The sequence below is a fragment of the Anas acuta genome, chromosome 23 (assembly GCF_963932015.1).
Source record: "Anas acuta chromosome 23, bAnaAcu1.1, whole genome shotgun sequence".
NCBI classification, from domain to species: Eukaryota; Metazoa; Chordata; class Aves; order Anseriformes; family Anatidae; genus Anas; species Anas acuta.
This window is the reverse complement of record NC_089001.1, coordinates 238,804-251,515: the sequence shown is the minus strand read 5'-3', so window position 1 is coordinate 251,515 and position 12,712 is coordinate 238,804. Positions and strand designations below refer to the sequence as shown.

General features: G+C 46.3%; 1 protein-coding gene across 6 annotated transcripts in view; it reads right to left on the bottom strand.

The window, feature by feature from the left end:
- Positions 1-335: 335 nt before the first annotated feature.
- Positions 336-12,712, bottom strand: part of DIXDC1 (DIX domain containing 1) — a 38,972-nt gene continuing 26,595 nt past the window's right edge. For all 6 annotated transcript variants that reach the window (XM_068659324.1, XM_068659325.1, XM_068659323.1 and 3 more), the window contains 13 exons: positions 11,373-11,462; positions 11,213-11,266; positions 10,291-10,341; positions 9,103-9,207; positions 8,530-8,583; positions 7,903-7,995; positions 7,741-7,812; positions 7,230-7,316; positions 6,886-7,047; positions 6,696-6,762; positions 4,949-5,057; positions 4,263-4,371; positions 336-3,357 (listed from right to left, as the gene is read on the bottom strand). In XM_068659324.1, the coding sequence (XP_068515425.1) occupies positions 3,277-3,357; positions 4,263-4,371; positions 4,949-5,057; positions 6,696-6,762; positions 6,886-7,047; positions 7,230-7,316; positions 7,741-7,812; positions 7,903-7,995; positions 8,530-8,583; positions 9,103-9,207; positions 10,291-10,341; positions 11,213-11,266; positions 11,373-11,462 (1,134 nt within the window). In that variant the 3' untranslated portion in view covers positions 336-3,276. The remainder of the gene's footprint in view (positions 3,358-4,262; positions 4,372-4,948; positions 5,058-6,695; positions 6,763-6,885; positions 7,048-7,229; positions 7,317-7,740; positions 7,813-7,902; positions 7,996-8,529; positions 8,584-9,102; positions 9,208-10,290; positions 10,342-11,212; positions 11,267-11,372; positions 11,463-12,712) is intronic.

Genomic DNA, 12,712 nt, shown 5'->3' with positions numbered 1-12,712 from the left:
CACCCCAAGCCCCCTCATCCCACACGCCTCACCGAATAAACCCACCGAAACAGAACTTCTTTTCAGCAACACCGTAAAGCTAGCACTAGAACAGCCCCTGCTCATCTCAGTGATTTCTGCACGACTTTTACTTTTCACAGCTATCTTTCCCTTCACAAGCACTGACCAGCCTTAGTTTGCAAACCCCGCTTTATTGAGATCAGGGCTTGGGCCGCTAAAACCAACGTTTATGTATCTGGGATGGCAGGAGGTTAGGTACACAGACAAGGTTTTCACCTTCCTTGACGACAGGCCTGAGACCCACCATCCATTTTAAATGATGAATGCAAACTCTATAGAGTTTCTATGAAAATATAATTTTACACATACCATGTGTTACATAACCAAGTTACAAGTATAGGAGCAGGAAAGTAACTTTGAAGAGCGTTGGGTAGAAATAAACATTCAAAACAGCAAAAATGCAGGTCCTGGGTATGACATTAAGAGCATATTCCCAGAATAAATTCACTACAGTCAGTGGTACAGTAGTGTCAGCCTGATGTAAAAGCAACAGTTTTGGTTTTATCAGCAAAACCCATCCAAACCAAGGACTTGTAATCCAATACCTCTTATCCCCATTTCTTACCTGCTTCAGACCCCTTCCTGTAAATCACAAGAGGTAAAACATCTGGTGAAGGCTGCAGTGTCACTGCAGGCACAAAGCTGAACCCAAAAAGCTCACCAAACTTTTTGGGAGTGAATGAGGCAAAGCAGGGCTTTCAGCTTCAGTGCCAGCAATGGTAGGAGTCCCACCTTCACTATCACAAAGGGAGATGCATATAGGGACCCAAAAATGAAGCACTGCTACCTGTTCCGTCTCAGGGAATATCGTTTGCATGTTAGCTTACATGTGACATTAGCACTGATGATAGGTTTGTTGCTGACAACCCCAAAAAGCAAGTCTTGTCCGGTCTTGCTCCTCCGATACAGCCCACTACTGCTCTGGAGAGCATGTTGCTGAAAGGCTGCCAGATCTGGTTCAGTCTTTGACTCATGGGTAGGAAGGTTAGTAAGCATATTAAACATGCCCGTGATTAGCTGCCTGAACTGGCCTAAGAACAAGGCTGAGGCTTCCAACTGTCTCCTGTATCAGCTAACATCTGTTTTATTTTCCATGAGAAAATTGGATGCCTACTGGACAGGGCTAAATTGAACCAGAAGCTCTGATCACATTAACAGCCTCCTGTGTCTTCAGTACTCCAAAACCAAGCAGTAGTATTGAACTGGCAACTGCAGACCTTGAAAACTGTCTCCATAAAATTCCAGTGTGGGTGTGTGGCTCTTGCTGAAATAAAATTGATAAGCAAAACTTGAAGCAACACTTGAGGAAAAAATTGCAATCGAAATACAACAATTGATTTCAGCATAACAAGCCCATGCTCTCTTTAACAACCTACTAAAGATCATGCAACAGTGAAACAATTTCCAGGGAGGAAGAAAATCTTGTTTTTTTTTTCAAGAGATGTGTCCCACCCGCCCCCCCGCAGCCCTTGATGAACTTGTCCATTGACGAGCTGTCCCACTGACACTGAAAGTCACCATAACGAGCTGTAGGGCACAACAGGCATGTTGTATGTTGTGGTGTGCCAGTGTGGCACAGGACCAGGTAAAAGCCTTGAGCTTCCTGGACAGTGAAGCAGTGTGGGAGGAAATAGTATTTTTACTGCCTGTACAAGCTGGCAGAATATAAAACCCAGTAGGAGCCAGCTGGAGTTCCACAGTAAAATAAGATCAAGCCCAGTGTTGTGTGAACAAGAGACCATACAAAACATCTCAGCATCCACTAAAAAGTGAGTAAAACACGATATAATGCGTGCAGAAATATACAGAAAGCACTTGCACTGGTATAAAAATATCCACAGTCCTCAGACAATGTAAACTGGTACAAAATAATTCCAAACAGTAACATATTTACAAAAGGACATGTTAATATAAAACAGTGAAACCAGGGTCACCCTCTCCCAGCCTCATCCACAGCACAGACACGTGGGTAGTCCATGAAAGGGCCACATGGAGCAAGAATGAGCAGAACCTTGACTTGCCATTTGACCTTTTAAGTCAACAGTGTCTGCTGCAGACCAGAGCCAGCGCTGTGTGCGTACAGCTGACTGGCAGCAGAAGGACAGAGGCAGGCAATGAAAGGGGAAAGAAACAAACAAACCAAAATAGAACACAAAAAACACAAGGCTTGGGGATGATCAGGGTGTGCACCCTACCAGCCAGCCATTTATTTCTTGCTCCTTCAGAAAGCCCAGGAGCAGGCCTACCAAGGAACAGATAGTGCTACTGATAGGATTTATCCCACCAGTGTGGTTATGTTTGGTGGCCCTGGCAATCAGTGGACACCAGCACAGCGATGCCTGTGCACAGGAGGTGACAATCAGTCCACTGTGCTGACAGAGGAGACAGTGGGAGTGCAAAGAGAGGGACTCAACAAGGAGGGGTCCTGTAAGTACCTCGGGGAAGCAGCTGATTCCAGCTCCTGCCTCCCCAAATGAAATCCTTCAGCAGAAAAGCAAGCACCAAGATCCCACAGTCCCTACAGCAACAAAGCAAACCCAGACGACCTCAGAAGTGAGTAAAGGAGGGCAAGGGGGAGAAGCAGGGCTAGGAAGCGGAAGCCTGAATTTGGGAAAAAGGAAGCTTTGCCAGGCTGGTGATCTTTGCTTCAGATTATGCAGAAAACCTCCAGAAGACTGTCTTCCTTCCCCAGGTCACACTTCTATACTCAGTCTGGGCTGTACACGAAGTTCCCTCTGCAGCACATGCAAGTCTGAGACCAAAGTTGGCCAAACCTTCTGCTTGCACACTCCAGTGGCTTCTTCTGACTCAAAGGCAAAACTTTACATTTTTGCCATCAGTGCAGACTTATGCACTACTGTGTACAACAAACCAGACTTGAAACGCCCAGATCACCGACTGCAGCACATACTGCAGGAACGGAGAAGCAGGGGAAAGGAGAAATGCACCGTTAAGGCCTTCAGGGTTCTGTTGATAGGACAAAGCAAGGTGTTTCTTTCCCACAGACAATCATGTCAGTCCCACAACGCTGTCTGTGTTTGGCCACAGAAAGTCAGGCATCCATGCACACAACATGCATTACCCGTTGCTTGCAGAGAAAAATCTTTTCTTTTGGCAGCTTGAATTGGACTCCTTCCAGCACGCATGCTTTTTGGTCATTCTCCGAACTCAGCAGCCAGTTACAGGTTTCCATAGTGAGAAGACCTAAAAGCTTGATTAATTCTCCCCGTGGTCTTCTTCCACCCAGGCCACAATTTTCCCCTCCCAACCAGGAATGATATCATCATCATGGAATACCTGTGAGAAAAGAGGCCAGTCACGTCTGGGGGCTGGACACCGCTCCAGGATGTGTGCATAGCTTAAGAGGCAGGCATCAAGTAAGAGCTTAGCTAGGATTTTACTGCGCAGTTCACCGAATATACTCCTCATCCCTCAGTGAGGCACATCTCAACGATATATTCAGGTTTTTAAATTAAAGAACAAATTAGGCCCCTTCAATTGGTAACAGTCAAAATTTTTGGCTTTTATTTTTTGACAGGAAAGGTAAAATAAAAACAGGAAACACGCCTTCTCTAATCTATCGGACTACAAACCCCAGCTGCTTCTGCAGAACTACTCAGCTGACTGCTCCCAGAGAGGGTGTCCCTTTGCACTTGTCTTCGTCAATTTGTTAAACGGGAAGCATTCCAATAACCTTTAATGGATCCAATACACACCAACACCAGCCTGAGCTCAAACAGGGCTATAATGCAGTACACAAAGGAAGAGATGCCGCAGTTACCTCTGAAAAATCTTTAAAATAAAGTAGGAGAACGTTTTCTGAATAAAACTGATCGGTCTGAAGTGTATCTCATTGCAGCTGGTTTCATAAAACCACTTGAAGAGCTAGAATTGTAGCCTGGGTTTTGCCTAGTGTCCTCTGAGCTATGTCACAGACTGCTTTTGCTGATAGCCTTTGCCCAAGGGGCTCTGCAAACCCCAGGCTGCTGCAATCAAATTCATATCATTGTCCTGGCTGGAGATAACAACATCCCACTTTAGCTCCTTGGAAGTGGAGCTTAATCTACAACTGTGAAAATCGGCAGTCTGTTTGGAGACAAATTCAAAGATTTTATTGGTTTAGAAATGGTATGACCAAGGTCTCCAGGGTTGTGTTGTAACACTGAACCCAATGCTGCCTGATAGTTAAATTCCACACCTACCTCCTCCTTGACTGTGCCAAACTCTGGATCCAGGGCTTTGAAGTGGTACCGGTGGGCTCCTTCACGATCAATAGCTACCTTAAAATCCTTCAGAGTCACTTCCCCTAACCTGCAAGGGAAGAGTTTGGCACTAAACCACAGTACACTGTACATGCTTTATCTCAGGTGTTCCTGCATGGAAGGTGGAACCACAGCACAAGTCTGACTAGGGATCTGGCACCCTAGTCACAGGAATGTGAAGAGTGTGCCCCACCTGTCAACTCCAAGGTCCTCTTCAGAGGAAGAATTTCCTCAAAATTTGCATGAGCCACCTCTAAACAGCCTTTCTCCCTTTCCTTTTTGCACTGACTGACACGAATGTTTTGGCACAAGAGTAATGCACCACAAGCCACAATAGATCTGCTTGGCTGCTTTCTCTTGGAAGTTAATAATAATAAATATATATATATATATATATATAAATATAAATATAAATATAAATTAATCTCTTAGGGCTCAAAGAAATGTTTCAGCTAGGGAATTGCTTTAGGCAACTTCTCCCAGTCAATGGTATGAAATCCAAGCCTCAAGTCAATGCACAGGGAACCCTTGCTAGGGGTGACCATACCCAGAAGAGATCAGACTAATGCTTTCAGGGAAACAAGTGCCTCCCAAATCAACGTGAGCAAGACCAAGCCGAATCTCACCTCTTTGGTATGTTGACCATGAAAGGTGTGAGGGAGCGGTCAGTGAAGTACAACACTTTGGTGCAGGCACTGGTGCTCATCACAGGTGTGCTGTGAGAATGAGGCAGTTCTACAAAGAAAGGAGCACAGAGCACAGTCATTGGGGAACAGCCTGCCTCCTGCCACCACAGGAGACAAGAGTTGATGTCAGCATCAAACTTACCACAGCAAAGAACCTGGAGGTGGGAAGATTTTCTTATGAGGGTGGATTTTCCCTTGGGAAGAACCAGGTATTCCAATGCTTACTGGAAAACTTTGCATTTTAAGGTAACAACCCACCCAAATGCATTAGCCTAGATGATTTGCCTAGCACTGCCCTCCAGGATTACTGTCCCAGCAGCTTGCTGCTACCATCTACTCCACAGGCACTCTGTTCATTACCTCAGCAGTGACAGGAGAGCCTTTCTGGCAGAGGAGAATGAATAGACTCCATCCTACTGGCTGGGCACACAACTACATTATCACTTGCCTTCACTTGCAGATAAGTAGAGCAAAATGCTCTGATTGATCACCATCATTAAGGCAGAAGTTTATCTGTCTCCTCCCACCTGCCCATTCAGCTTGGGCAGGATAGGTGTTTGTGCACAGATTATTCTCCGCTGTTTGTATTTCTCTCCCTCTGGCTACTGCCTTGTTTCCTCTGCCCCTGCAATGTGCTGTGCCAAAAGCTGAAGCAGGGGAAGATTCACATTGGGTGACACTACAGTTTTAACTGCACTAGCATATAGAAAACAGTATGGGCACCAAGTCAAATGCTTTTTAATTAACAAATCTTAAGAGCCACCTCACAGACCTCTTAACACCTGAGGGATTCTAGGTTTGAAGCTGCAAGACTCAATTTTCCTCCTGCAGCGGAGGTGATGAAAGTCTGCTAAGGCTCAGTGAGAAAGGGAGAGGTACAGCATGCATGCAGGGAATGCATGACAGTGGCTGATCTAATAACTGCCGTTTATGGGAGAAGGAGGAAAACCATCAACTCTTCCCCAAACCCCACTTCAGACTTCTGAGTTCCCCTCCTGCATTCCTCCACATGAAATACATCCAGACTAACCTGCTGCTGGATGCTGTAATGCAGCTGAAAGGTGGCCTCTAAATTTCCCCAGTACCTGGAGTCCCCTGCAACCTCACAGACTTTCTAGGCAACATTTAAAACCAACCCCAGGGGAAAACAAACAAACAAACAAACAAAAAAAACACACGCACAAACAGCCTTCATAGTGAAAAGCAAATGTGGAGCTGCTGCAGCTGAAGCCAGAGAACATGGTGTCACAGAGGGCTATGCTGTTCTGCATACATGAAAGGAGCCAGACATGATGCAGGAAGCAGGGGAGGAGGCAACTGTACAGTTACATGTCCACTAGATGGTGCAAACCAGCAGGGAAGCTGAAATTACGTTATGTTTCCCACTCATCCCAGGGGTAATTATTTGTCATAATTACTTCTACTGCAGCACTGCCCAAATGGCCCTGACAGATTCCCACTGTAACGGTGCTTTGCAAACAAGCAGCTGTAGGTTGCCTCTGGCCCTTTTCCCCTGCAGTGAAGTCTAGCCTGTACAGCAAGTGAATAAAGATAGGAAAGTAAGCTCTGGTAAAGGGAATAAGCTTGGCGTGCCAGATTTTCAAGGGGATGCTATGTCCTAGACTCCAGCTAAAAAATCTGAGCAATGAATTGAGCAGTGGGAGGGCAGGAGCTGAAAGGCACTTACTGGAGTTTGGAGGCCAGGAATCTCTACACTCATTTGTTGCTCTGCTTGCTGGTGATTTCCCCCGGATCTAGGGTGTAAAGCCAAAATGGTGAGAACAGTGTCACTTCCCAGCTGGGAGTCATGTTGCTGGTAAACTCTGGGTTGTGTGTGAGGGACAGAAATCAAGAGCCAAACACTAGGAAACTTTTACCCTTCTCTCTTGCCTCTTCTGCATCTCCATGCGGTGTAACCGTTCCATCAGGCTGGAGATGCCCTGCTCCAGGCTATCAATAGTGTGGTGCTGTGGGTCGTGGCCACTGAAACTGTTCCTCAGACTACGGAGTGCATCACGAACAAGCTGCAAGTCATTTGTCTTGCCAAGAGAACACAAATTAATTAGATTATCTCCAGGCTGCTTTCTTCCCATCTAAAGCCACAGGCTTTATAAAAGGGAAAAATAAAAAAATAAAAACAACTTTAAAAGGTAACAGCTTCCAGGATACCTGGAACCTTTGCCTACATCTGGCTGGGAAAATGTCCCTTACGTGCACTTACCCCTCGGTGGGCTGCAGGAGCAGCTCCTTTTCCTGCTGTCTGGAGGAAGCCATTGCTCTGAGCACTGTGACTGCTGTATGCCATCACCTGTTTCGTGGAAGATGCGTGTGATGCTAGGAATGTTAGTGTTAGGAGTACACCAAAGATCCCAGTTTGCCATCTTCAAAGGGACAAGAGGGTATGACAACTTTCCATGTGAAAACTTTCTGGCCAGCACCTTCTACCAGGTAAATACACTCACTAAGGTGTGTGCAGGCAGCCCTATGGGCCAGAGCACAAACTTCCCCTAGGATTTTGACACAAGCAGCTAAGCCAGAGAGCTCACTGCTGAGATCTTTGATAAGCTGCATGCTTTGTAGGGTCTGCCTGCCTTGGTTAGGGCAGAGACAAAAAGACCATGTTGAGCCTGGCCTCTCTGGGATGAAGGAGATTTCTGGAGATAGGTAGCTAGAGGGTGCTAGACAAAAACATCACTCTGACAGTCTGATGTGTAGACCAAGGCTTCCCATACCTCTTCAGCTTCCCTCTTCATGCAGTGAGCTAGCAGGGCCTCTTTGTGCTCCAGCTCCCGCTCCAAATCCACCTGAAAAGGGAACAGAAGTTAACCTTATGGGCTCATTTTTGTGCTAAGTTGATGCTCTTAGGGCATCGGTGCAGCCCACCTGATCCATACCTGCTGGTAGCTGGCCTCAGAAAGCTGCCTTAGCATTTCATCCAGTTTGGTTTGATGCTGCTGTAAGTGCCGATCCTTCTGGCCCAGTTCCTTCTGTAACACAGGAATCAACGGAACAGCGAGTAAGGCTCACAGTCATCTCCCTTATGGCAGGAAAGATTGTGTATTCTGCCAGGACCAGGCTCCTCTACAGCTTGACCTACACAGTCTGTCTGCTTTTAGCTAAATGTTTGATCAGAGTTTCAGAGCCTTGTTTGTCAGGTCTTTGTTGCCTGAAGTCCCCTTGCCAAACAAAGATCCACTACTGAGGCCAGACAACTGATGCAAAGAAAAGAGATTCTTGAGGGATCAGTAGGTGATCAAATTACAGAACCTAACCTGATAGGCTTGTGCACACATTAGACATTCAGCAAGCCATCACAGAAAAAAACACAATGAAGAATCCACTATCAAAAGCTATCTGACCCCTCCACCTCATTACAAACATCCATGGCTACTGCCATTTCTTCACCACCCACAGTGCCACTCTCAGAGGTGACTGAGTGCCAGGGAGACAACAGTCACGTTCACAGGAGAACCATCAGATGCTGCCCCAGCAAAGCTCCCAGAGAAGAGAGGTTCCATTACTTTGTATTCTGCCAACAACCGGTTTCTCTCTTCAACCTTCCTCTGAAGATCAACCTGCAGAGAAAAACAGATAGGTGTGAGGTCTCATATTCCTTGGGAGTTACTGCAAACCTCTTTGCTCCTTGCTAAAAGGAGACCAAACAGCTGCAGGGTTTGAGGAAGCTGGTGTTTAAGGACAGCAACCCTTACAAACAGGGCAGCTCCTTCCTTGCACTGCCCACTCTAGGCAGACACTGCATCACAGCTCCACCTGTCAAAGCGCCACTTGCTAAGCAGGGAGCATGATGAGGAAGGAACAATCCAACTGCACTGAAAACACCATGGAAAGCCCCTCCCTGTCTCAGCTGAAGGCCTTGGAGGACAGGAAGTGGGAGTGAAGAACAGGGAACTCCAGCAAGCTGGACAGCTGGCAAGCAGCCTGCAGTGTTTACTGTGCAGAGACCTCTGACTGGTCATTCCATCTCCCACGACCCCAGGAACTACGCTGCAACCACCAACTTTATCCTCTGGCTGCTGGAGCCTCCAGGGCCCCCAGTCTCTTTCCAAAATAACCTCAGCAGCACAGTGACTCACATTCTGGTTGTGCAACTCCTCCTTGTCCATGTTGGCTCTCAGCAGCTCCTGCTTTAGCTGAAGAACTGAAGCGTCCTGTTGAGCCAGCCTTTGCTGGAGAGCATCCTAGGAAAAGACATCATCTATAGGAAAAGTGCTTGTATAGGAAGGTGCAGACAAATGCAGAAACCCTTCCATGGGAAGTCACCTAGAGCAGTAGCATGACATGTTGGCTATGCACAGTGCTGAAGGGTTGCCAAGGTCCTGAGAGAGCAGGAGATAACACAGATGTCTGCCCCAGCAGGCTCCTAGAGTCTTTCTGCCTTGCTCTTGCCCAGTAGTGGTTTCCCTACCAACATTTTAGCTGTCTTTGACGGAGGGATTTCTGTGCTGCTGCCTGAACTTCCTGCTCCAGGAATGTCCTGACAGCGTGCCCTTATGGAAGAAAATAGCAGTGTCTTCGAGGGTCTTTTCAGTGGCCTACAGCTTGTGTCTCCAGCCACACATCTGCAACATCCAGAGGGGGGTAAGAGGCCAAGGTCAGCCAGGGACACAAGTTAACTTAAGCTCTGAGCATGACCTAATTGTGCAATGAAATCCTCTCTGAAGAGGCCAGAGTGTGGACTAATTCTGCACCTTTCATTTCGTATTACCCAGAAGCTGAGAGCTCTACCTTGGAGAGGTGCTGCTGTCTTCCTTCACAGAAGCCTGACAGGCAGCTCTAAAAATACCTCTGTTCAGGAGTCGACTATGGTGAGTTTGTAACTCTAGAGGGAGGAACTGAACAAACAAGCCAAAAAGGTGAAAAATGCTGCAGCTGAAGAGGACAAGGATGCCCCCAAGCTTTTTTGCCTCTTGTCAAGAGTTCACTGGGCCAACCCTACTGTGCACACCCCAGGACAGTGGAAAAACAGTCATGAGAACCAAGCAGGAATCCCATGCCTCACATTTTGCTTAGGTGAAAAAGAAAATAAAGGTGACTTTGGACCATAATCCTACAGAGACAGAACCCACAAGACCTAACTCCTTGTGCCTGTCTCAACTGCAGGAAACAGGACATAGGATCGCCCACCTAAAACTCGCCTAATACAGCTCCCTCCCCTCTCTGGGATTTCTCAGATGTGTATGCTTGCTGCTTGCCCTACTCCTGGGCTGCAGCAGTCCCCATAGCTTTACTGTTTGTACTTCACAAAGAGTGCCTTTCCTCACCTTTATCCCCTGTAGGTTTCGAGCTTCTTGTTTGCATTTCAACAGCTCCTTCTGTAAATACAAAAGAATTTGATTAAATGGCATCTTGTCACCCCTTCAAAATCATCTCAAGTGAGTGTTCTCTCTCCCCAGACACATGCTTCAGAAAAAAGTACACCCCTTTTCTTCCCACAGATCAAAGAGCATGACAGACCCTGAGACCCCTTAATGAGTTACAGACATGGCAAAAAAAACTGAGCAGCTCTAAGTCCCTGCTATTAAATGCATGAGAAGAAAAAAAAAAATTCTTCATCCCCCAAATATGTCCTTCAGGCCAATGTCAAGTACTTCGCTCCCAGAATCAGAGCTGGGCCTAGAGCCAGCATCAGCAGAAATTTGACTAAGGCAGGTCTGACAGGACAAGTTATTTACTACATTTATCTGCTACTTGTTTTTATTCAGATATGGCTAGAGATTTAACAGCTGGCCAGAGAAAAACATTTTGAGAAGCTACTACAACCTGGATCTCTCCAGCTTCAAGAGCATGCAGGCAAATCTACTTCAGGGTACATTTAAATTCAGGTAATACTTCAATATTTGTTTTCTTAGAAACTGCCTTTACTAGCAGCGGCTTGAGGCAAACTGGGGAAGTAGCAGGTATTTTTCTGATGCTATCCCCACAAATTTTTATTAGCCACTGTATCCGTATAAGTGGTTAATGGATATATGGGTATAATGGGTATGTGGATACAATAAACACCTCCTAGCCAAGTACCTTTAGTGCTCTCCAGGTCAGTGAATTTGGGTTTCAGGTTTTTAGGGACAGATTCCACACAGCAGGAGATGGGAACAGAGCTGGACTCTAACACAACATGCACCTCACCCCTGCACCCCCTCCCCCTGACCCCAAACCTCTTTTCTCTTCATCTGCCCATCCTCTAACCTTTAGGTCTTGATTTTCTTCCACACTCTGGTCCAGACGACTTCGGATTATGATCTGAACACGAAACACCATGGTTACTACTGTGCAAAACACATGTCTGTGGCAGAATGTTACCTGAGGTTGCTCGATCAGAGAAATGGAAGCATAGCAATGTGCTCACCAGCTGCTCTTCAGGGCAGGCTCCATGTTCACAAAGTTCAAAGGATCCTTCCTGCTCATCCTCAGGTAAAGATCCATTGAGCAGCAAAGCCTGGGAAGATGAAGAAAAAATCTCTCTAGACAATTCAAAGGAAAATAACTGCAATAACAGATTTGAAGTCCATAGCAAAGAGACTGATCCGTGCTTACATGGTGAGGCTTCTGATTTGGAATGAGACTGAAGTGTCTGTCCCCTGCTGAAAGACACAGTTCTAACCACATATTTACAACAGACCTTAGAAACATGATGTGCAGGGAAGCCTAATGCTGTTCTGTGCTAGAAAAGACCAGGACACTTCCAGAAGTGCCATCCAAGTGAGGGAAGAGCCCTCACCCACACAGTGAAAATCTTAAGCTAGGCCCTGTGCTTAATACTGTGTTTCTATCAGCCTTTAACTCCTTCAGCAGCTCCAAAGTAGCCCATGTTTGCAGAAAGATGCCAGAATTTCCACAGTAAACCACATCCAGCCTGAAAAAGGGAAAATCCTGCACTGTAGGAAGTGTGACAGGCATGACTGCTCAGATAGCCAGCAGGGTATGCCGTACCAGTTTGCTCTAGCTGGTGGTATTTACATTGACCTTTCTGTCTCTAACTCCCAGGACTCAAAGACATTTGGTATTTGCCAGGATGTTACACCAGTCAATAATTTAATGTCTTTTTTTTTTTCCCCAGTTAGTTTTCTGTTTTATTTCTATTTGAACTTCACAGCTACAGACAAAATATCCCACTTGCAGCAATATTCCAGCTCAGCTCCAAAAGACGTCGAGGCCAGCAGGTCGCGTTCTGCCTGCTGACAGAATCTCCCATCAAAGAGCTGCAACTGCTGCCCAACAGCAGACAGACAACAATCTGTATTCAGTTAATGCAAAGGCTCATTGGGAAACTGTTCTGTGAGGGCATCCCAAAGCCTGCCAAGCAGGATATTCAAGCAGGAATCAGACAGGAACAGAAAAAACTGTCATGGTTTTAGCTCCTTATGCGGCAGACATACATCAGGTCCCTGATATTTCAATCAAACTCTTGTGAACTGGTGGCTGTGAAATACTGAGCAAGAAGGGGGAAAAAAAAAAAAAAAAAGATCAATTAATCAAATCCAATTTCTTGGCTTGCAATAACAGCTGCATCTTCCTGCTCCCACAGAATCAGGGGGCAGCAATGCCAGCTGCTCGCCCTCAGTCCTGAAAGGTGGGGCTAGGGTGGAGGAGCAGGACATGCCAGTCCTTCCCAAGCTCTCTCTCCCTGCTCCCAGTGGGCACATAATGTGAGCGGATTTTACCAGTGCACCAAGCATCTATTTTCTT